We start from the raw sequence: 25,767 nt of genomic DNA on the forward strand, positions 1-25,767 counted from the left end.
AATGACATGGAAACAACATTGATTCAACCAGTTTTTTCCCAGTGGGATGGGATGACAAGGTTTGACTGAAGTCATTATTCTGATAGAGGGACAATGAACTTTTTCTTTAAATTGCAGTACAGTAACATTTAATACAGAACACCATACTTTGCTCGGGTTGGAAAATAAAGCAATTCGAAAAGTTTTTCACATGCATTGTTTACTTTAAGGTTAAATAGTCCATGTTCAAAATAACCCTCAAAATTAACATTATCATGAATTTGACTTTTTCTCTTTGATAGCTACTGGCAAGAGGAGTCAATTGAGATGTGGCATTTTGATGATCGAGACATGGTGGAAAAAAATGTATTGTTAGCAAGTAAAGTTAGCAAAGCCAGGCATCTTATCCGGGTTTCACATTGTTTCCACGTAATATAAACAAAATTATTCTATGTGATGATGTTGATTGGATTTGCAAAAAATCATCAACGTAAGGGAATTTCATATTTTTTTCACCCAACTTTGAACCTAAATCCAATGTCATGGTGACATTTTTAGTTGATTTCATGTTGAATGCCATTGTGACATGTTTTGTTGATTTCATGTTGAATTCATGTTAGTTGAATGACAACTCAACCAAATGTAAATCTAAAATAGACTTCTGTGCCCAGTGGGATGTCACTGTTCTATTCTGTGACAGAAATTGAGACATAGGCTACAGTAAGAAGCATTAGAAGGTTGATCAGGGGGTCTTAAAAGACAAACAATTTGGCCATGTGACTCATAGAGACCCCAACCCCATTCCGTTATGTGGCCAATCATCTTTCTGGTGGTTACAGCAGTAACATGTAACTAACCACGAAGTTGTCACATCTGTATTATACACAGAATGTATCACTAGTTCTGTTGAAGTTAATCTCCTTCCATGTCGCGTTGGTATTCTCCCCCTCATCTCACTTAGTCATACTTAGTCATACTTGGACTTCTATGGCCTCTCATTAATGAGAAATGTGCTACCATCATGTACTAGAACCTTGTTTGTACCTTTGTCACCTTAGTAGTAGGTCTTAGCAAGATAGCATCCAGATTTTGTCATTCAATCTTTTAGACAATTGAGTAAGGTATACTTGGTTGGTGGCAATTCAGTTTCTAAGGATCCTGATGGTTTTAAAATCGGTCAAACTGATGACATTGGACATTTTCCAATCTTACCACTCTTTTGGAGTTATTGAGTTCTCTCTCTCGGGTTCGTAAACGAAACAGACAACTTGTTAACTAGATTAATGCATTCATTCTATTCATGTAAGTAAGACAATTTTCTGGTGAGCACTACTTTATTCAGTTTTCTGGGGCAACATGTCCTGACAGAAGAGAAGCTGCATATATGAGAATATGGCCTAACGAATGTTGGGAATTTTAAGCAGAAACTTGTGTAAATTTGGGGTGAAAGTAGTCATTGTGCTATATGGTGAAGTACGGAGTATAAGAAACATACATTATTATGGAATTATTATGGTGGAAAGAACTGCGCATGTAGCCTACTTTTTGAAGTGATTTGTTTGACAATCAGATGAAAACTTCGAAACACAACCCCATAGACTGCAAAACACCCATGATATGTGCCTCTGAGCCTGTGCAGACTGTTAACAAAAACAGTAAGCGAGATAAGATGGTCACATGCCACAGTATCCCGTCTACGATCATCATATCCCAGGCATCTTATCCTGGTTTCACATAACCGGGACACAAGCTTTTCAAGTTATTGTAAATGGGATATGATGTTTATATGCGTCAACACAAAAACAGAATGCTTGAGTATTCTGAATAATAACAGGATATTGGTGCGCATGTAAACGTGGTCCCATCGTTGAAGCTGACTTCTCAGATTCATTTTTGTATATTTAACTAGGCAAGCAAGTTAAGAACAAATTCTTATTTTACAATGACGGCCTACCACGGCCTACAATGACGCCGAGCCAATTGTGCGCCACACTATGTGACTCCCAATCACGATGTGATACAGCCTGGATTCTAACCAGGGACTGTAGTGGCACCTCCTGCACTGAGATGCAGTGCCTAAGAATGCAGCACCACTCGGGAGCGATGTTGCTTGTTGTTTTATTTAGCTACTTAGTTGTCATTATTTCGAACAAAATTGCAACTATTATCTGAATTACACTTAATGAAGGATTATTTTACGAGTGGTCCCAACGATCGTCTCTCACCTCAGATGAGGAGATGAGAGCATCTTCACTGAGGAGCAAGCAAGGTATGTTAAGCTAGCTAGCTAGTTAGGTACATGATGCATTAGCTAGACTTGATAAACTATCAGCCCTTCACTACTCTTCTTTGTATTGTTCAAGGTAGGCTATAGCCTGTGATGATGGAGTGACAGTACTATTGAAGACAAGATGCTATAGCTAACGTTAGCCTAAATGTTTCACTGACTATTTCAGCAGACGTGGTATTTTTCATCCCTGTATCCCACAAAACAAGTTAGGTAGCTATCAAGTAAATGTTAATTAATTGAGCAAGAGGGAGAGAGAGGTATTGATAAGAGACGCACAGTGGTTTGAAGAAGAGAGCCCCTTCTTTGTGAGTGTGTGTGTATGTGTTTTAATAAATAAGACTGATAAAGCACTGAAACAAAAAAAAAGATCCTCTGGGTAAAATCTTCTTGCCCACTGCAATCCTGGCCTTCAACAATACCAGGTCGCAGTCAATACACAACACTACCCAGTAACTTTATTGGCTTTTGCACACTAGTACTGTACTATTTTACATGCTTTTCTTCGGATATATATTAATTTGAATCAGAATGATCTTTTAGTGTTGTGAGTATTGTTTTGTTTGATTAATCATGTAACAATCAACTCATTAGGATTTGGGGCTGTAACATCTGCTTCCAACTCACATCCCCTGAATGCAGCTCACTTTCCAGCCCACTTTCCAGCTCACACTCTCAAACACCTAGATCCCCTGAATGCAGCTCACTCTCCAGATTCCAATCACCTGTTCACACACCTGTATGTCATTATCACACACTATTTAGTTCAGTTCTTTGCACCCCATCACTGTGAGGTATTGTTTGTTTTGTGACACGTCTTTCAGAGTGCTGGGTTTCCCGTGAGTTACTCCTCCCGTGTATGATAGTTTTTGTCTGCCTCACTAACGACACCTTTTGCCTGTACCCTGCCTGTACTTTAGCCTATTGGATTTCCTGTTATCTCCCTATTGCCTGATCTCCCGGACTACGTTACTAGCCTTTTCCCTGCCTGTACTGTTGCCCTTTTGGACCCCCTGTGTATAACCTTCTGCCTGCCCCTGGACCCAGCTACCTGCCTCCTCCCGTGTATGACCTTCTGCCTGCCCCTGGGCCCAGCTACCTGCCTCCTCCTGTGGTCCTTTGCAATAAACACCTGCTGCGCCCTGCGCTTGAAACCAGCTCTCTGTCTCCCCTTGTGTTCATTACAGGGGCACCATGGAAGAAGTTGTTTAACGAGTTACCATCTCCCGAATTAAACTCTAGATGATATATAAGTTATATATATTGACAACAGTAATTTACTAATCATTACCTCATATCAGTCTCATAATTCTGAATGTCACGTACTTCTTGCATCTGCACAAACCCCAGCTTTACTGATCATTCTGTACCACACAAACTGATTTATTATTATTATTTATTTCCTAACTAACTAAATGATAACACAGGATACACACACACATGGTATAGGTTATTGATTAGAAACTTCATACGATGGAAACAGGTTCCTAGTGGACTAACAACAACATGACAGATTGTTTATCAAAAGAGAGAGGGGTAGAGAGGGGAAAATGGAGAAAGAGAGAAAACACTAATACAATTGGAACTATGCTCACAGTAATCATAATACTTTGCCCCCGAACCGCCGCCAATTTGGAGTAAGAAGTCATGAACATATTTACGTGTTTGAATGTCTTCCTTTGTCGTTTATCTCTGTTGGGCCCAGGCCTTTGTGGAAAGGGTTCTGTTGGGCCTGAGCTCTTAAGTGTAAGGCTCTGACTGTCCACAAGAGGCCATAATGTCCTTCTTCTTAGTTGGCTGTGGTTTCAATGCCTTGTCCTGTAGTCTGAAGCAGAACTAACAGGTTGGTGTTTAATTTCCCTCGTTCTGGAAGAGTGGTCCACTGAAGACAGCTCATCAGCCAGGTCGATGATCCCCAGCGGGGTGATGAGAGCAGTGTAGTAGACGATGGTTTGAAGAGAGTAACAGGATGGTCCTACTTAAATTCACTTTCTTAGATACAGTACTTAGAACAGCTACTCAGCCGTAACATTGAGGCTACTTTGTCGTCTTCACCTCGTGTTGATTTTCAGGGTTGTAACCAATAGAGACCTAAGCTGTAGCTTGAGTCCTTCTGGTCTGATATGTTAATTCTCAACTCATCCTTTATACACTCTGGTAAAAAGGGGGCGTTCCGTCATGCTGACACGCTCTCTGAGCTCCCTCGGATGTGGCTACTTACTGGAGCAAAGTATCATCAAAACTATGATCTCGTTTGAAAACAAACATTTAATTCCTATCTTAACAAAAACACTCGCATCATCTTTGTACAGCGTGTATACTGTTCAAGTTACAATATTTTTGTTAGAACATTTTTATTCCATTTTTAATGACATCACAAAATAGACTAGTTTTCCATAGACCACCTCTCATCATTCCCCACATTTGGATGATAGGAATATTGTTCCAGTGTTCTCTTTTGGACATTAGAGTTTTTTGGCGGCAAAAAGTCTCACATTCCAATCACCAATATGAAAGGGTAAAAAGAGTCCTCTGCTGCATACAATTTATGACTGGGCATGAGGTGTCACAAAACCCTCTGCGGGTGAGAGGGGTCTGATAGAAATTGATCCATTGTAAACCTGATATTTGGATCCTCACATGAGAGTCATGACAACAAACTAATGAGATTGTTCCTCCAGGCCATGGAGACATCTGCAACTCGTTCCAGTTATCATTTCAATTATCGTTATTTTTGCCATCTTTCATGCCATTCAGTGTTGTATATATAGTCAAATCAACCAGATCTTTCTTTAATGTTTTTATTTTGAAGGATTTGTTATTGACGTTTCATAATCGCACTATTATTTTGGCTCCAATTCAAATATATGTATCTGTCATTGTACAGTACAATAATTAGTTATAGTAATGATTATTTAATGCAAACAATACAAGCAGTGACGGTTTTAAAAATGGTGATGTTTCATATGGTATTAATTTGTAGATGTCCATCATCCATCATCCATTTCGTATCATATGTTACATATTGCAATGTGTACAACACAGTATGTTACGAATTCCAATTTGCTAACGTTAGCTAGGTGACTAACAATAGCTAGGCTAGGGGTTAAGAGTTAGGTTAAAGGGTTAAGGTTAGGGTTATCTTACATGCTAAGTAGTTGAAAGTAGCTCAAATGCTAAGGTTGTCCGTGATGCCTTTCCACTTTACACACCTACCCGCCCAACCAGCATACATCTGTTTTTGCCTTAAGTAACCTTCTGTCTTATATAACCATGGTGAACGTAACATATACTAATTTGAGTCTCCCGGATTTACTTTTACTATGTTACGTCTAGTATATGAGAACAGGCTGAGACAGCAAACTTTAAGGATGAGACTGCATAACTTATCAGGGGAATTAAAATAATAAAAACGGGAGAGGGAATAGTGAGACCTCCCCACACTACATCATATGGCAGCTCTGATCTAGCCAGAAGGCACTGCGCGAATACAGGTAGGCCTATGTAGAAAAGTGGCAAATATTTCAACAAGCAGCAAGAAGACATACAGTGCATTTGGAAAGTATTCAAACCCTTTGACTTTTTCCACATTTTGTTACGTTACGGCCTTATTCTAAAATGGATTACATAAAATGTTTTAATCATCAAACTACACACAATACCCCATAATTGCAAAGCAAAAACACATATATATATATATATACCAAAAAAATGTATGTATTAAAAATAAGAAACTGAAATATCACATTTACGTACAGTACCAGTCAAATGTTTGGACACACTTACTCATTCAAGGGTTTTTCTTTATGTTTACTATTTTCTACATTGTAGAATAACAATGAAAAAACAATGGAATAACAAAAATGGAATCATGTAGTAACCAAAAAAGTGTTAAACTTAGATTCTTCAAAGTAGCCACCCTTTGACTTGATGAGAGTTTTGCACACTCTTGGTATTCTCTCAACCAGCTTCACCTGTATTTTTTTTTGAAGGAGTCTTGAAGGAGTTCTAAAATATGCTGAGCAGTTGTTGGCTGCTCATCCCAAGCCCAAGCCATCTCAATTGAGTTGAGGTCGGATGCCAGGTCATCTGATGCAGCACTCCATCACTCTATTTCTTGGTCAAATCACTCTACTTCTTGTCCAGCGTGGAGGTGTGTTGGGTCATCGTCCTGTTGAAAAACGAATGAGCGCAAACCCGATGGGATGGTGTATCACTGCAGAGTGTCACCGGCAAAGCACCCCCACACCATCACACCTCCTCCTCCATGCTTCACAGTGGGAACCACACATGTGGAGATCATCTGTTTACCTACTCTGTGTCTCACAAAGAAATGGCGGTTGGAACTTAAAATCTAAAATTTGCACTCATTAGACCAAAGGACATATTTCCACCAGTCTAATGTCCATTGCTTGTGTTTCTTGGCCCAAGCAAGTATCTTCTTATTTTTTTTATGTCCTTTAGTAGTGGTTTCTTTGCAGCAATTCAACCATGAAGGCCTGATTCTCCTCTGAACAGTTAATGTTGAGATATGTCTGTTACTTGAACTCTGTGAAGCATTTATTTGGGCTGCAATTTCTGAGGCTGGTAACTAATGAACTTATCCTTTGCGGCAGAGGTAACTCTAGGTCTTCCTTTCCTGAGATCCAATTTCATCATTACGCTTGAAGGTTTTTGCGACTGCACTTGAAGAAACTTTTCATATTGACTGACCTTCATGTCTTAAAGTAATGATGGACTGTCATTTCTCTTTGCTTATTTGAGCTGTTATTTTACCAAATAGGGCTATCTTCTGTATACCACCTCTACCTTGTCACAACATAACTGATTGGCTCAAACGCATTAAGAAGGAAAACAAATTAACTTTTAACAAGGCACTCCTGTTAATTGAAATGCATTCCGGGTGACTACCTCATGATGTTGTTTGAGAGAATGCCAAGAGTGTGCAAAGCTGTCATCAAAGCAAAAGGTGGCTACTTTGAAGAATCTCAAATCTCAAATATATGTTGGATATGTTTAACACTTTTTTGGTTACTACATGATTCCATATGTGTTATTTCATAGTTTGATGTCTTCACTATTATTCTACAATGTTGATAATAGTGAAAATAAAGAAAAACCATGGAATGAGTAGGTGTGTCCAAACTTTTGACTGGTACTGTAAGTATTCAGACCCTTTACTCAGTACTTTGTTGAAGCACCTTTGGCACCGATTTCAGCCACGAGTGTTCTTGGGTATGACGCAACAAGCTCGGTACACCTATATTTGGTGAGTTTCTCATTTACATCATTTACATTTAAGTCATTTAGCAGACGCTCTTATCCAGAGCGACTTACAAATTGGTGCATTCACCTTATGACATCCAGTGGAGCAGCCACTTTACAATAGTGCATCTAAATCTTTTAAGGGGGGTGAGAAGGATTACTTTATCCTATCCTAGGTATTCCTTAAAGAGGTGGGGTTTCAGGTGTCTCCGGAAGGTGGTGATTGACTCCGCTGTCCTGGCGTCGTGAGGGAGTTTGTTCCACCATTGGGGGGCCAGAGCAGCGAACAGTTTTGACTGGGCTGAGCGGGAACTGTACTTCCTCAGTGGTAGGGAGGCGAGCAGGCCAGAGGTGGATGAACGCAGTGCCCTTGTTTGGGTGTAGGGCCTGATCAGAGCCTGGAGGTACTGAGGTGCCGTTCCCCTCACAGCTCCGTAGGCAAGCACCATGGTCTTGTAGCGGATGCGAGCTTCAACTGGAAGCCAGTGGAGAGAGCGGAGGAGCGGGGTGACGTGAGAGAACTTGGGAAGGTTGAACACCAGACGGGCTGCGGCGTTCTGGATGAGTTGTAGGGGTTTAATGGCACAGGCAGGGAGCCCAGCCAACAGCGAGTTGCAGTAATCCAGATGGGAGATGACAAGTGCCTGGATTAGGACCTGCGCCGCTTCCTGTGTGAGGCAGGGTCGTACTCTGCGGATGTTGTAGAGCATGAACCTACAGGAACGGGCCACCGCCTTGATGTTAGTTGAGAACGACAGAGTGTTGTCCAGGATCACGCCAAGGTTCTTAGCGCTCTGGGAGGAGGACACAGTGGAGTTGTCAACCGTGATGGCGAGATCATGGAACGGGCAGTCCTTCCCCGGGAGGAAGAGCAGCTCCGTCTTGCCGAGGTTCAGCTTGAGGTGGTGATCCGTCATCCACACTGATATGTCTGCCAGACATGCAGAGATGCGATTCGCCACCTGGTCATCAGAAGGGGGAAAGGAGAAGATTAATTGTGTGTCGTCTGCATAGCAATGATAGGAGAGACCATGTGAGGTTATGACAGAGCCAAGTGACTTGGTGTATAGCGAGAATAGGAGAGGGCCTAGAACAGAGCCCTGGGGGACACCAGTGGTGAGAGCACGTGGTGAGGAGACGGATTCTCACCACGCCACCTGGTAGGAGCGACCTGTCAGGTAGGACGCAATCCAAGCGTGGGCCGCGCCGGAGATGCCCAACTCGGAGAGGGTGGAGAGGAGGATCTGATGGTTCACAGTATCGAAGGCAGCCGATAGGTCTAGAAGGATGAGAGCAGAGGAGAGAGAGTTAGCTTTAGCAGTGCGGAGCGCCTCCGTGATACAGAGAAGAGCAGTCTCAGTTGAATGACTAGTCTTGAAACCTGACTGATTTGGATCAAGAAGGTCATTCTGAGAGAGATAGCGGGAGAGCTGGCCAAGGACGGCACGTTCAAGGGTTTCTCTGCAGATCCTTTCAAACTTTGTCCGGTTGGACAGCTACTTTCAGGTCTCTCCAGAGATGTTCAATCGGGTTCAAGTCCGGGCTCTCGCTGGGAAACTTAAGACCATTCAGAGACTTGTCCCGAAGCCACTCCTGCATTGTCTTGGCTGTGTGCGTAGGATTATTGTCCTGTTGGAAGGTGAACCTTTCCCCCAGTCTGAGGTCCTGAGCGGTCTGTAGCAGGTTTTCAAGGATCTCTCTGAACTTTGCTCCACTCATCTTTCCCTTGATCCGGACTATTCTCTCAGTCCCTGCCGCTGACAAAACATTCCCACAGCATGACACTGCCACCACCATGCTTCAGTGTAGGGATGGTGCCAGGTTTCCTCCAGTCGTGACGCTTGGCATTCAGGCCAAATAGTTCAATCTTGCTTTCATAACACCAGAAAATCTTGTTTCTCATGGTCTTAGAGTCCTTTAGGTGCCTTTTGGCAAACTCCAAGTGGGCTGTCATGTGCCTTTTACTGAGGAGTTGCTTCTGTCTGTTCTCTCTACCATAATGGTCTACTTGGTGGAGTGCTGCAGATATGACTGTCCTTCTGGAAGGTTCTCCCATCTCCACAGAGGAACTCTGGAGCTCTGTCAGAGTGGCCGGTCGGGTTCTTGGTCACCTCCCTGAACAAGGCCCTTCTCCCCCGATTGATATTTTTGGCCAGGAGGCTAGCTGTAGGAAGAGTCTTGGTGGTTCCAAACTTCTTCCATTTAAGAATGATGGAGGCCACTGTGTTTTTGGGGACCTTCAATGCTGCAGACATCGTTTGGTACCCTTTCCCAGATCTGTGTCTCGACACAATCCTGACCCGGAGCTCTACGGATAATTCCTTCAACCTCATGGCTAGGTTTTTGCTCTGACATGCACTGTCAACTGTGGAACCTTATATAGACAGGTGTGTGTCTTTCCAAATCATGTCTAATCAGTTGAATTTAACACAGGTGGACTCCAATCAAGTTGTAGAAACATCTCAAGGGTGATCAATGGAAACAGTATGCACCTGAGCTAATTTCGAGTCTCAGCTCAAAAGGTCTGAATTCTTATGTAAATAAGGTATTTCAGTTGTTGTTGTTTTATAAAATAAATTTGCAAAAACATTTTTTTGCCTGATTCCACTTTGTCATTATGGGGTATTGTGTGTAGATTGTTGATTACAAAAATGTATTTAATCCTTTTTATAATAAGGCTGTAACGTAACTAAATATGGAAAAAGTCAAGGGGTTTGAATACTTTCGGAAGCACTGTATATGTTACAAACAGCGTGCTTTATTGAATTGGGGTATTTTTTAAATATGAAACATACAGTAATATACAAAATTCTCCCAACATTTGCAGGACAGTGTAAACCACACCAATTTAATCTTTAGGATGCTGAAGCGCAGGAATGTTTATCATATTGTTATTTTTCCCAGAACACAAAAGTAGTTATTTTATTATTAGTATTCAATGAAGGTCTGATGCTAAATGGGCAGTGCATTCAGGTCCAGGATCAGTTGCCAAAAGTTGTTGAACATTGCAGATAGAAATGCAATGAAGAGCTGACATGATTCTCTGTACGACATGTTGTTGTACATATATTCAGAATGAAGTGAACCTCTCTCCAGTGACGATGCTGTAGATTACCCTTCTTCCAGCAGAGGGCTGCAAATGTAAACTATTGGGACTGTTGGCAATTGGGCATTGAGTGAGGGAACGATCTATGGAGCCAGTGAACTAGCGTGACATAGTGCCAAACCACAGATAGACAGGCAGATGTTGATATTAACTTTAAATCAGACCGATGACGGATCAGAAATTAGTGTGTAAAGGATGCCACGCTGCTTGCTTAGCAAGTACCACTTTCTCACGATTTGGTCCATACCTGGCGCAAACTCATGACCTCTGCCTTGCTAGCACACGTGACCGTCCTCCTGAAAAGTCAGCGCCGTGCGAAATGCTAGTTATTCGCTGGCGCAAATCGGGACACTTCAGGATGAGAAGTACATTTCACACATTAGACATTTACATTTTTTACATTTTACATTGGGATTTAGCACCCTAAATCCCAATACGAATTGTCTTCTGTAGTGTGGAAAGAGAATAATGATTATGTGTTAGGCAGCTGCACAGTGCTAATACGGATGTTGACTACAGTATGTGCTAGGAACCTGCACAAAGTGCTAAGAGGGATGATTAAACAGTTTTGCCTATTACTGGTTCAAAAAACCTTAGCTATAACTGCTCTTCCAAAATATACAAAATACTGCTATCATAATCAAATACACATTTTACAAATATTCAAGAACAGTGTAATCTTCACATAATTTCTGATCCTATTCTAATTAATCTGCAGAACGCAAATAATGTCAGCCCATGTGATTGGGCACGGAAGGCCCTCTAGCACAGCCTAGCTCCATTCCATTGTGACCTCTCTTCCAGCATCCAAGGTCTCTGTCACATTAGCATTTTCCTGCATATCTCTGAGACTTGGGTCCTGATGAGAAACACTGTCACTGCTGGTCACCAGGCTCCCACTGCTTTCCTAAGCCTAAAAGAGGAAACTGATCAAATACACTGCACGCTTGCCCTTCATAAGTTGTTTAGAAAGCACAGAAAGGGCAAATCTCTGTGCCAGGCAATCTGTGTCTGATAATAATTAAATTACTGGGTATTACCAGTTAGGACATTTTCCTTAGAATTATCCACATAAAATCTGATTTACAACACATTATGATCAACCACAATAGATTTTAAAGATTACAAAATGCACTGGGGGGTACCAAAACATTAAGAACACATGCCTAATATTGAGTTGCAATCAGACAATGATGAATTAACAAAGGTTATATAGCAAGTAATTTTAGAAACGGAGACAACAAATCTGAACACCCAACAACAACAATATACACACACAAAACGTTTTGTATACATCTTCAGATGGGGTGCAGTCTGAGGGCGTGTCACTATTGCTAAATACACCACCACCATCTGATCCCATAGCAAATTGTGTCTGGTTTTGTTTGTGATAACTCACCTGTACACCAGGTTTATATATTTTTCACTTCGTCATTCAGGGTACTTTACGTAACAAATCCATTTGAAAAAATGGAACTAGTCAAATGTGTAGCAGCATTTAATGCTGTTGAATGACAGATGAGCTTGGATGTCTCCTGTAATTTGGTTTGCATTTGGAGTCATTCTGTATGGTTTTAGCTTGGGAGTGTACCATATAAAATACTGTTAAGCAGGGCGTAATTTGAGCGAGCCGGCACCTCTCAGTTTTTGACTGCTTCTTTCCAGAACCCATTTATCAGGATCCGGTAGCTCTCATGGCATGACAAATAATTCTCACTGTTTGAAATGTAAAAATCCTAATAAAAGCTATCAGAGTTAATTCAAGTTCTCCTTTGTAATTCTCCTGGCTGCCCCCTTAAAAACGTCATGTTAAAAGGTGCCTAATATTCTAAGAATTGATTTGTGTTGGCCAGCGGGGGTTTATGGTTGGCGCAACACTGTAACCTTTATACACCAACGCATGGCCATAGCTGCGGTGAGAGAGAGAAGACAGCATCTATCCCTCACATAACTAGAATGAGATTCACTTTCTATGAGCTCTCTCCCTCTCCCTGTTCTGATAGACATGAGCCTCTCAACTCTCATCTCTCCAGAGTTGCACTTCATCATTTATTTCCTTATAGAATCATATACGCAGGAGGGGTGCTGAAGGTGCCACATGATGAATTCAAATACATTTGCCAAAGTAATAGAATTACCTCCATGTTCAGAAAGAAATGACATAATTCTGAATACTACATCAGCAGTTGGACTATAATTTAGCTACAGAGAATCAATATCTTATTTTTTTATTTTTTTAAATAGCCTTGCTGTGGATTGTGTGTAGCCCAATCACAAGGCATGCTGAGAGTCAGGAACTCGAGGCAAATCTGTCAGTGAACAGCATGCAGCCAAAACAGGCCTTTCGCCATATTTAAAATGCAATCGCGAGAAAACACAGGTTGGAAATTAAAGGGATCCTGCTGAAAAGACAATACTAATCTGATTGTAGGCTACCAAGTTATCAACTTCCAAATAGGCCTATTAAGCAAACAGCATTGTCTTACAAAGTAAAACGAGAGCGACAAGCTTTTGGCACGAGCGCATCGGCCATGTCCATGAGTGAGCTGCTCATCATTGGTTGAGTCAGTGAAACTGGAAGCTTTTTATGACTATATTTTCCTCCTCATATTGTACGATATGTGTCTCCACAAACCTAGGCCTAGGCTACTGATGGATTCAAGACAAGGTCCTTTTTATTGATCTCAGATTCTCAGTTTGTCAGTGTCAAAGTAGCCTGACAATTTCATAATTTGTGAGGTATAAAAAATATTCTGCTAGTCTCCAGTCATCTAAAATGATGTAGAATTGCAATGAAATATAAAAGGCCACATTTTTCCCGGACCCTAGACTACAAATGTTTGCCCCATGTTTGCCCCATGTGTGCAACTTCTACAGGCGCCTCTACTATACTACTATATGCCAGTAAGCAAAAGCGGTGATAATGCATGCAATGCTTTAATATAAAGGTCATTTTTTCCATGCGTTCCCATACCTCGGAGCCCCAGGTCACCCTCCCCTTTAAGAACCTTAAAAGGGGAGGGTGCACTGCAGAGAGACATATGGAGCTGTGCAGGGGTGTTGTGTTTTGAATCTTAACAGTCAATGGGATTTAGTGACATCTTTAACTATCATCCAGAGTCCTCTGCACAAGATAAACCACAATACACAAATAGCAAATGAGAGAAAATGTGTCTGTACCAAATCCATTTACCTATTTACTTTTTGTTGATACAGACATTTACAAATACAAAACAAAGTTTTAGTACATTGTCTTAGATCACCTAATGTGTTGATTTCTGAACCAATAGGGATCCGAATCATAAAGTCCAAAGTTATTATTGTGTCCCCATCTGAGTCTACTAGTAAACAGAGTGACCCGTTTTCTGATTCAAATCATCTTCATGTTGAACTTGCGTGCCCCTCCTTGTCCGCCGCTGGCTGCAGGGCCGTCCACCTTTCTGAAAGAGTACTCAACTGAGAAGTTATTCTTGTGCTGTCCCCGGCCCTGGCTCCATGCGAACAGCATCAGGAAACAGAAAACCACCACGCCAAGGAACAAGCAACACCCCATGGCTGTGGATATCAGGATTGTCTTGAGGTCCAAGGTGAACTTGAGGAAGACCTTGGTGTCGTTCAGATTGGTCTCGTTGAGGTCACCTGTGTAGTATGTGCGGTTGGCCATGAGTGCAGCGTCCAGAGGCAGTGAACTCACGGTCAGCGTGGCAAAGTAGGTGGCATTGCCCCCGGCGTTGCTGGCAATGCAGATGTAGGTGCCGGTGTCGGTCAGCTGGGCGTAGCGAATCTCCAGCGTTCCCTCGGGTAGGACGGTGACACGTCCAGTACTCTTGGTAGTGATCCGGCGGCGCTGGGGAGATACCCAGAAGATGATAGGTGTGGGCTCACCCTCCGCCCGGCACACAAAAGACACCACCTGGCCCTCCCTGGCAGTCACTGGCTGCAGCTTCCTGTTGCGTATCTTGGGCTTCTGGCAGGTAAAGTGGTCGAAGAGGGCAGAGTCTGAGAAGGCGCCGAGGGCCCTGCCCTGCACCTCCATGGGGCCCGCACACACTGGGGACTTCCCTTCAAAGTTGAGGGTCTTCCTGCGCTGGAGGATCCAGAGCAGGCGGCAGTCACAGGACAGAGGGTTCCCATCCACACGCAGCGTCTCCAGGGTATTGACGGACTGGAAGGCACCCTCCTCCAGGGTTACCAGGGCGTTAGTGGACAGGTTGAGCAGGTGGATCTGCCGAAGGCCGCCGAGGGCATACGGCTGCACCATCATCAGGTTGGTGTTGACCAGGTGTAGCTCCTTTAGACGGACCAAGTCCCTCAGGGCCCAGGACTCCAGCACAGAGATGGGGTTGTATGAGAGATTGAGGCTGATGAGGTGGGGCAGGCTGCGCAGGGCGGCCGTGGGCACGGAGGTGATGTTGGTGTTGGTGATCGACAGCCAGGACAGGTTAAGGCCCTGGAGGCTGTGGGGGGAGATGTGCTCCAGGAAAGGCCAGTGGTCGATCTCCAGCCCCCGCAGCCCGCCCAGTTTACGGAAGTTCTGGTCCTCCAGGGAGGAGATGCTGAGGTAGCGCAGGCGCAGAGTGACCAGGCTGCGGAGGTAGGACAGAGACTGGCTGGAGATGGAGGTCAGGTTACACCTCTCAATGGTGAGCTCCCTCAGACCCACCAGGCCCAGGAAGGCCTTGTTGGAGATGTAGACCAGGTCGTTATCACCAACCTCCAGGTTCCTCAGGCTTTTTAGGTCCTGGAAGGTGAAGTCCAACAGGATGACAATCTTGTTCCCGCTCAGGTCCAGTGTGGTGAGGTTGGTGAGGCGTAAGAAGGCGCCCATGGGGACCAGTTTGAGCTGATTACCCCTCAGCGACAGCACCCTCAGGCTCTGCAGGCTGGAGAAAGCGTTGGGTTCCAGGACGGTGATGATGTTCTCACTCAGGTCCAGCTCCTCCAGCCGAGGGAAGGAGAGGAGGTCGCCATGCTCCACCCAGCGAAGCCTGTTCCCACTCAGGTCCAGCAGACGTGTGTCCGAGGAGATGCCGTCGGGGAAGGCAGACAGACGCTTGCCCTGGCATGCCACAGACTTGAGCTTGGCCATGCACTCACAGCGCTGGGGACAGCCTTGGCTCTGAGTGGAGGCCAGAGTAGTCAGCAGCAACAGTAGCAGGCCAGGCCACCCCAGGCCTGGAACGGCTGCCATGTCCCCTCACTACCTCTGCACCACTGGGGCTGGATCACTGCACCAGACACCTGTCCACAGAGACCAAGAGAGAGAATGAAACAGACAAAGACAAATCAGTGCATGTATATCCCCTCCAACAGTTGAGATCAAACCCTGTAAATTAGTAAAATTACAATTACTGGTTTTAATTAACTTCGCACTGAAGTACAATTACAGCTAGTGCTCTGAGTCAAGTCTCAGAGGGTTACACACCATGGGAAACTCAGTCTGAGTTCCCAGTAAATTATTATTCTGTTTAGAGGAAGGACCCCAGAAGATAATGAGTGAAAAGTTAATTTACTCATCATAAATAGGTCAGAAACAATGGTGTGCTCTAAAGATCACACCAAGACTCTGTCTAACTGACTCATACCCTGTTTGTCATGCCTCCATGCTCCAACATCAAGCAATACCGCTGGGCAGAAAATCTAGTGTTCAATCCGGGAGCGAATGTTATAGTGTTCAATTGACTCTTTAGTGTAGCTCTCAGGCAATGTCACCCATCACACAAGGCTACGACCCAGCGCACAACACTATAATACTTTCATTACATCTCCATATTGTCTCTCTGAAGCTTGAAAGAACTCTGCCTGGATCTCATATACCAGACCACTCCACAGGATAATGACCACCTGCATCAGAGCGTTAATCCCTTCCTCAATCCATCATTTTCTCCAGTTTATACCTTTGACATGAAACATCCCAGGATTAACGCGTTCCATAACATCATATTCATTAAATGGTGGGCTTACGAAGGAGTAAATGTATTAAAACCCCATGAGACCTGTCACTCCCATTAGTTCATGCATGAGGAAGTCCCCAAGCCATGTGTTCTGTGTGTCACCCGAGCACACAGATACTCTACTTACTACAGGCCATAAATGAACACAGTGAAATCATGAACAGAGGAGCATGCCCTAGAATGGTTAAACATAGCAACGCCTCATGAAATATGCACTCTACACAGTGTGTCATAAATGTATGAATCAATTAGACATAAATGCTGCTAAAGTCCCAGATTAATGTCATTTCCTTTGGGGGGTTATTAGTAAGAATTCTGAGAACTCTAACACTGTGTTATAGTCTCCTCCCCTCTGACACAATATGTTATGCACACACCCAACCCCCTCACACCTTCACACACACAACACAGGGTGTGATCAGAGAGGACCCGTGACACTCGAGAGGAAACAGAAAAGGTCTGAGGATTTTCAACTCCCACGGATGATTTAAACATTCTTTTCATGTTCCTAAAATCTACACGCTCGGATTTAAATTGATCTTGAGACATAGGAATAAGTATACCCATTAGTCGACCTGTCACAGCCTAAAACTAGCTGATAATAATGTCTTCTGATCAGTTTAAAGGGATAAATGCATTTGTACAGTACAGCTTTGAAGAGACACAGGAAATGCATGTCAGGCATATTTAGGAAATGCAAATGCTATCGATTTCAATGATTTATTTTGCCAGGCTTAAGGACCACACAACGCAATCTAATTGCCCTTTAAATGTTACAGTATCTTCCTGGAAAGCCCATACAAGGTCCTTTTGAGCAAAATAAAAGGATGGCCTACTTGATGGTCTTGTTAGCATATCTTTCTATGGGCCCTGTGTGATTTTCAAATTCATCAAATTTAAGCTGCAGAGGTATTGAGTAAACAATGGGAGTGTAATATCATATGGCAATTCCCCTGGCATGGGTCGATGTAAAAACGAATGAATAATATATTAAGTCATTGTACTTATGGGGGGCACACAGTCAAGAACAATAGTTCTCCCATTTCTCCTAAAGAGACCATACTATACAGTACAGCGCCAGCCAGATGAACACAGACCGTGGAGTGGGTGGATACAGTGACCCTGAACTCATCAGTTCTCTGGCCGGAGCGAATTACCTAGCAGCCCCCGAAAACACCCAGAGAGATTCTGGCAAAGTGTGGCTTTTCAGCTCCAAAGTACCAAGCACAGGTTAGCAACAGAGACAGATTTAGAATATAGAGGGGGTTGTGTTGCACCCCTCTATCTTTGCAACACTATATTCACCTCAGCCTCGTTTGTCCGCTTCTCCTCGTTCACCTGTGTTTGCATAACAGCTATTAGCGGACAAAGTGGATGGCAAATTCAGAAAATGTGTAGATGAGAAGAGCCGTTTACCAAATGATGTCTGTCCTTATTTACAGATACCAATTCAGAGTTATGGAGTTGAAGGGCTGACCTGAGGACCTGTAATGTGAGGCCTCCACATGATGAAACATGAGGGACATTAAGAGAGGACAGGGCAGAAGTTCTGCCAAACAAGACAAACGTAAACATGTCATCCCCCATGAATGATTGAGTGTGCATTTGGAAAATGTAGTGGAGTAAAAGTAAAACTTGTCAAAAATATAAATAGTAAAGTAAAGTACAGAGACCACAAAATACGACTTAAGTAGTTGTCATGCCCTGACCATAGAGAGCCCTTGGTTCTCTATGGTGTGTAGGTCAGAGCGTGACTAGGGGGGTGTTCTAGTCATTTTGTTTCTATGTTTTGGGATTGAGTATGGTTCCCAATTAGAGGCAGCTGATTATCGTTGTCTCTAATTGGGGATCATACTTAAGGATATGTGGGTGTTGGATACTGCTTAGAGGTAGCAAGGAAGAGGTGTTGGTGTGTGTAGCGCTCTCCAGCAGGCATCTAATCTCCAGCAACATCTAATCTCTCCAGCAGGCAGCACATCTAATCTCTCCAGCAGGCATCTAATCTCCAGCAACATCTAATCTCTCCAGCAGGCAGCACATCTAATCTCTCCAGCAGGCATCTAATCTCCAGCAACATCTAATCTCTCCAGCAGGCACCACATCTAATCTCTCCAGCAGGCAGCACATCTAATCTCTCCAGCAGGCATCTAATCTCCAGCAACATCTAATCTCTCCAGCAGGCACCACATCTAATCTCTCCAGCAGGCACCACATCTAATCTCTCCAGCAGGCATCTAATCTCCAGCAACATCTAATCTCTCCAGCAGGCAGCACATCTAATCTTTCCAGCAGGCAGCACATCATCTAATCTCTCCAGCAGGCAGCACATCATCTAATCTCTCCAGCAGGCAGCACATCATCTAATCTCTCCAGCAGGCAGCACATCATCTAATCTCTCCAGCAGGCAGCACATCTAATCTCTCCAGCAGGCAGCACATCATCTAATCTTTCTAGCAGGCAGCACATCAAATCTCTCTAGCAGGCAGCACATCATCTAATCTCTCCAGCAGGCAGCACATCATCTAATCTCTCCAACAGGCAGCACATCATCTAATCTCTCCAGCAGGCAGCACATCATCTAATCTCTCCAGCGTTTCCACTGCAAGTGATAGACTCGCATCGATTTCAGCTCCACCACCATACCCACTCACACTTTACATAAGCATGTCCTCCTCAGCCTAAAACACAGTACTTCTCTCTGAGGTTCCATCATCAGAAGTAGTAATACCCAGCCAGCATGGGGAAGCCCGTGGGCACTTGGCATAGTAGGCCAGCATGAAAATCGATTCTCTGGATGGGCTCTATTTCCCAGACTTCCCCTCTACCTTCCACCTCATAGTCCTATGATGGATCACTGCTGCACTACCAGTCTGGGCCTTGGGCCCTCCACAGCAGGCAAGGGCATGCAGCCACCACTGGAGGACAGCAGGCCAGGAGTGGTATGGGGAACCACTGTGGACATTATGGTGACAGGGCAGGTCAGAGGAGATGGACAAGGAGGTAAATAGCACACGTAAGTGTGTTTTTGTTCTCAGGCGATATGCAAAGTACTGTGACTGATGATGGCTGCTGTCTGCTCTATAATGGATGTCGTATTATGTTCATGTGTTCTTCGGGCTTTATAGAGGGACTAAGAGGTACTGTATACAGGCTTTATAGAAGGACTAAGAGGTACTGTATACAGGCTTTATAGAAGGACTAAGAGGTACTGTATAGAGGCTTTATGGAGGGACTAAGAGGTACTGTATACAGGCTTTATAGAAGGACTAAGAGGTACTGTATAGAGGCTTTATGGAGGGACTAAGAGGTACTGTATAGATGATTTATAGAGGGACTAAGAGGTACTGTTTAGATGATTTATAGAGGGACTAAGAGGTACTGTTTAGATGATTTATAGAGGGACTAAGAGGTACTGTATACAGGCTTTATAGAAGGACTAAGAGGTACTGTATAGATGATTTATAGAGGGACTAAGATGTACTGTTTAGATGATTTATAGAGGGACTAAGAGGTACTGTATACAGGCTTTATAGAAGGACTAAGAGGTACTGTATAGAGGCTTTATGGAGGGACTAAGAGGTACTGTATACAGGCTTTATAGAAGGACTAAGAGGTACTGTATAGAGGCTTTATGGAGGGACTAAGAGGTACTGTATAGAGGCTTTATGGAGGGACTAAGAGGTACTGTTTAGATGATTTATAGAGGGACTAAGAGGTACTGTATACAGGCTTTATAGAAGGACTAAGAGGTACTGTATAGAGGCTTTATGGAGGGACTAAGAGGTACTGTATAGAGGTTTTATAGAGGAACTGAGGTACTGTATACAGGCTTTATAGAGGAGTAAGAGGTGCTTTATAGAGGTTTTATAGAGGGACTAAGAGGTACTGTATAGAGGCTTTATAGAGGAACTGAGGTACTGTATAGAGGCTTTATAGAGGAGTAAGAGGTGCTTTATAGAGGTACTTTATAGAGGCTTTCTATTAAAATCATCAGTGATTACTTTGTGTCGTATGGAGAAACCCAATGGCACACAGAGGATGGGAGTAAGAATGTGATGTTGTCCAACATGCATATTTGATAAGGGAAAAACGGAGGGAGCTTATGGGTCTTTTTTTAATAAATAATGGGGCCAACTTATACTACTTGACATATAGGGCCTAACTTTTATCCCCCCTCCCCAAATAGTAGGCAATTCCCAATTTAAGAAGAATGCATTTTCTGGGGACCTTGCCAATGCATTGTTATTCAAAATATTATTACATTATTACATTCTAAAATAATGTGGACATTGCCTGACTAAATAGATTTGATACATGCATTGCGATTTTTCTGTAGCCTATGTGGCTGCCGCAGGCACACATAACAAAGCCATGAATAGCGGTAGTATTCATCTCACCATTTGAATAGCACCATCACTGTTTTTATAATGACAAACTGACCAAAAACAAGGTTCCTTTTTTAATGGAAGAATTTCTCTGGAAAGCAAAGTTGAAGCCAACATTAAACACTGTCATCCTCATAACAACCACACGTGGTTTTAAAGGTGCACTATGCAGAAAGCTGCCATTTCCTAGTTGCTGAAACTTTAATAGTTCGCCTAATTTCCGTTTGTATGACAAAATAAGCAAGTATAGTGTAGAGAATCATTGTACCATCTAAACCGCTGTGAAATATATTTTCCACAATATAAAGGACATAATTCAACTCTGAAATGACTCAATGCAATACATATTTTCTCACATGCTATAAAGGGTGCGTTTGGAAACAAAATGAAAGTGGCCACATCTCTCACAAAAATGGATCAAGAATGATATCAAGGATAATTATAAGGGAGCAGGAGAACTTCTGAATTGGCTACAATAATTGCTATGCATTTTCAAGCACCGAATTGAGGAAATGTCTGATTTTCAAGGTAGGCCTTTCCAATACTTGAATTTCTGAGCTCCACATTCAAGTTCAAGTAAAGTAGGCTTAAAATAAAGTAAAGTAAAGTAGGCCTTATATTGTTTCAAATTGCAGGTGCAACATGGAAAGCAAAATGTATTTGTCATGATATTTCATTACCAGATGTTGTTGTGAAGAAGCCCACTAGGCCATGTAATCCGTTGTCATTATACACAGAATACTTAGAAGGAATAGCGTTGGGTAGTCTATCCTACACATAGCGTATGTGTAGGATAGCGTAGCATTGGGTAGTCTATCCTACACATAGCGTAGGTGTAGGATAGCGTTGTGTAGGATAGCGTAGTGTTGGGTAGTCTATCCTGTCCACTCCGTGACACAAAAACATATGAAAACATGAATTTATTACCTTGATGCTTATTCTGTTAAATCAAACGAGACCCTACTGTAAATCAAGCAGACAACAACAGGTGATCAACATCCATTTGCCAGGAGTATTAGATCCAACGTGGATCGAGGCACAACTGTCTTCACCAGCTTAACAAATGAGACTCCAAAATATTCTGGACATTACTCGCAAACACCTTTTTTTCCAGCACTGTTGTTGCACACACCAGCTGTTCATCACTTGACTGTCATTAGGAAAATTCCTTCCTAGATTAGATGATGATGTGTGAAGTTGTAATCTGAATGTAATGACATTAAAACAATTTGCTGATGTAATTATCAATGACTTATCAACAGCTGTAACAAGGAAAATCCTCATTGGTACCCTAGTTTATAGAAAGACCCTTACTGTATACGTGAGGGGTTCTCGAAACAGCCGCTGAATAATACAAGTGAAAAAATGTCACAGTCCACGGTCATGACACACTGACAGTGACATACCCTTACCTGCGTCATTAGACCCCCCATCTACCCATACCACTACCACCACTGATTCACAATCTACGATAGATGGGTGGATATGGATAACGTATGGATACTAGATCCATAGACAAGACAATGGTCCAGGCCAGCCCCTTCACCAGCAACCATTGTCTTATCTTTATTTTCTTCATTGTTTTTACAAACAAAATATTGTATTGACTACGTTGACTGACTATAAACGGTACCTCATTGTTGGGTGACAAATGGTAAGCTGACATTTTGTATGAGCAGCATTCAGACAGCATTGCTCCGAGGTCGGGATTGGGTGAGGTCCTTGACAAACACTTCCAAACGATCTATCCGTCTAAGCAAAGTCAGTTTGAGTTAACGCCACAGAGTTGTTGCTCAAAAGAACATTAAGTTAAATGTCACCCTCCAATGACCCACACTCCATCACCGTAATGCTATGTGAAATATCCTCACCTAGTTGCACACAATGATGCCATGACGCCAGGGTAGCTTTTAAAATGCATGCAATGGTGTTATCTTACCAACTACCAAACTCCTAGGCTGCGCACGCAATGGTGTTATTTTACCAACTACCAACCTCCTAGGCTGTGCACCCAATGGCGTTATCTTACCAACTACCAACCTCCTAGGCTGTGCACCCAATGGCGTTGTCTTACCAACTACCAACCTCCTAGGCTGTGCACCCAATGGCGTTATCTTACCAACTACCAACCTCCTAGGCTGTGCACCCAATGGTGTTATCTTACCAACTACCAACCTCCTAGGCTGTGCACCCAATGGCGTTATCTTACCAACTACCAACCTCCTAGGCTGTGCACCCAATGGTGTTATCTTACCAACTACCAACCTCCTAGGCTGTGCACCCAATGGCGTTGTCTTACCAACTACCAACCTCCTAGGCTGTGCACCCAATGGTGTTATCTTACCAACTACCAACCTCCTAGGCTGTGCACCCAATGGTGTTATCTTACCAACTACCAACCTCCTAGGCTGTGCACCAATGGTGTTATCTTACCAACTACCAACCTCCTAGGCTGTGCACCCAATGGCGTTATCTTACCAACTACCAACCTCCTAGGCTGTGCACCCAATGGCGTTATCTTACCGACTACCAACCTCCTAGGCTGTGCACCCAATGGCGTTGTCTTACCAACTACCAACCTCCTAGGCTGTGCACCCAATGGTGTTATCTTACCAACTACCAACCTCCTAGGCTGTGCACCCAATGGTGTTATCTTACCAACTACCAACCTCCTAGGCTGTGCACCCAATGGAGTTATCTTACCAACTACCAACTACCAACCTCCTAGGCTGTGCACCCAATGGTGTTATCTTACCAACTACCAACCTCCGTCTAAATCGTAACTCTTTCATTATCACCTCACTATGGTTTCTTCTCTCTGTTGTTATTAAAAAACCTTTTGGAGCAATATTCTTTCCCACAATATAAAGGACATAATTCAACTCCGAAATGACTCAATGCAATACATATTTTCTCACATGCTATAAAGGGTGCGTTCGTAAATGACCTCCAGTGTCAGATTTCACTCTATAGGCCATTTGGAAATGTAGAGGGTTGAGACACCTGTCCCACTAGGCAGTGTTCAACGTCTAGTTTTGATTTGCATTTGCCTGAGTTGTCAACTAACGTGAATTCCCTGTGAAATCAACAAAACATTTCACCATGTCATTGGATTTAGGTTCAAAGTGGGGGGGGGGTTGTCCTGTGGGGTGGCTGTGCTTTCCAGATGTGGGTGTGGGCAGGCGGGACAAGGCGAGGAGCGTTGTAGTTAGTGACAGAGGGTTGTCCAGAGACAGAGACAGGGAAACAGAGAACTGGGCTGTGGTACAGTAAATAAGCATATGTGGCACCTGAGGCATGTAGGCGCAGCCACCGGCAGTAGGACTCTTAAATGAACATCCTCTCCCTGACCCTATCCTCTACCCGTTACACAACATCACAGACATGGTGGAGGGATGACCACAGAGTAGTAGTGCAACCCTACATCTTCATCAGACAAAGACAAGTGGTAGAGTATATGAAAATAGTAGGTGTGTGTGTCTAGCTATATACAGTGGGGCAAAAAAGTATTTAGTCAGACACCAATTGTGCAAGTTCTCCCATTTAAAAAGATGAGGCCTGTAATTTTCATCATAGGTACACTTCAACTACAAAATGAGAAAAAAAATGTTATGAATTTATTTGCAAATTATGGTGGGAAATAAGTATTTGGTCAATAACAAAAGTTTCTCAATACTTTGTTATATACCCTTTGTTGGCAATGACAGAGGTCAAACATTTTCTGTAAATCTTCACAAGGTGTTCACACACTGTTGCTGGTATTTTGGCCCATTCCTTTATGCAGATCTCCTCTAGAGCAGTGATGTTTTGGGGCTGTTGCTGGGCAATATGGACTTTCAACTCCCTCCAAAGATTTTCTATGAGGTTGAGATCTGGAGACTGGCTAGGCCACTCCAGGACCTTGAAATGCTTCTTACGAAGCCACTCCTTCGTTGCCATCATCTGACCATATGACATTCTCCCAATCTCCTTCTGGATCATCCAAATGCTCTCTAGCAAACTTCAGACGGGCCTGGACATGTACTGGCTTAAGCAGGGGGACACGTCTGGCACTGCAGGATTTGAGTCCCTGGCGGCGTAGTGTGTTACTGATGGTAGGCTTTGTTACTTTGGTCCCAGCTCTGCAGGTCATTCACTATGTCCCCCCGTGTGGTTCTGGGATTTTTGCTCACCGTTCTTGTGATCATTTTGACCCCACGGGGTGAGATCTTGCGTGGAGCCCCAGATCGAGGGAGATTATCAGTGGTCTTTGTATGTCTTCCATTTCCTAATAATTGCTCCCACAGTTGATTTCTTCAAACCAAGCTGCTTACCTATTGCAGATTCAGTCTTCCCAGCCTGGCACAGGTCTACAATTTTGTTTCTGGTGTCCTTTGACAGCTCTTTGGTCTTGGCCATAGTGGAGTTTGGAGTGTCTGTTTGAGGTTGTGGACAGGTGTATTTTATACTGATAACAGGTTCAAACAGGTGCCATTAATACAGGTAACAAGTGGAGGACAGAGGAGCCTCTTAAAAAATATGTTACAGGTCTGTGAGAGCCAGAAATCTTGTTTGTAGGTGACCAAATACTTATTTTCCACCATAATTTGCAAATCAATTAATTAAAAAAATCCTACAATGTGATTTTCTGGATTTCTTTTCTCATTATGTCTGTCATAGTTTAAGTGTACCTATGATGAAAATTACAGGCCTCTCTCATCTTTTTAAGTGGGAGAACTTGCACAATTGGTGGCTGACTAAATATTTTTTTGCCCCACTGTATTACACAGTTGTCTGGGCAACTTGCAGTAT

At 43.2% G+C, this 25,767-nt stretch overlaps 2 protein-coding genes across 2 annotated transcripts in view; both read right to left on the reverse strand.

Annotated features, from left to right (window-relative positions):
- Positions 1-7,698: 7,698 nt before the first annotated feature.
- LOC135561341 (uncharacterized) lies at positions 7,699-10,899 on the reverse strand. The gene is made up of 3 exons (XM_065002789.1): positions 10,885-10,899; positions 8,689-9,027; positions 7,699-8,493 (listed from the first exon to the last, which is right to left on the reverse strand). Exons 1-3 carry the CDS (start codon positions 10,897-10,899, stop codon positions 7,699-7,701), a joined length of 1,149 nt encoding a protein of 382 aa, XP_064858861.1.
- Positions 10,900-12,849: 1,950 nt separating this feature from the next.
- The window catches only part of LOC115144893 (leucine-rich repeat and immunoglobulin-like domain-containing nogo receptor-interacting protein 3), a 47,337-nt gene continuing 34,419 nt past the window's right edge, over positions 12,850-25,767 (reverse strand). The window contains exon 2 of the mRNA XM_029686007.2: positions 12,850-15,878. Within this exon, the coding sequence (XP_029541867.1) occupies positions 14,008-15,828 (1,821 nt within the window). The 5' untranslated portion in view covers positions 15,829-15,878 and the 3' untranslated portion in view covers positions 12,850-14,007. The remainder of the gene's footprint in view (positions 15,879-25,767) is intronic.

This window comes from Oncorhynchus nerka, linkage group LG17, assembly GCF_034236695.1.
Source record: "Oncorhynchus nerka isolate Pitt River linkage group LG17, Oner_Uvic_2.0, whole genome shotgun sequence".
NCBI classification, from domain to species: Eukaryota; Metazoa; Chordata; class Actinopteri; order Salmoniformes; family Salmonidae; genus Oncorhynchus; species Oncorhynchus nerka.

Coding starts and splice junctions, on each gene's coding strand:
- LOC135561341 (XM_065002789.1), bottom strand. Junction 8,494..8,688: donor TGACAGGTCGCTCCTACCAG/GTGGCGTGGTGA, acceptor TCTGATGACCAG/GTGGCGAATCGCATCTCTGC.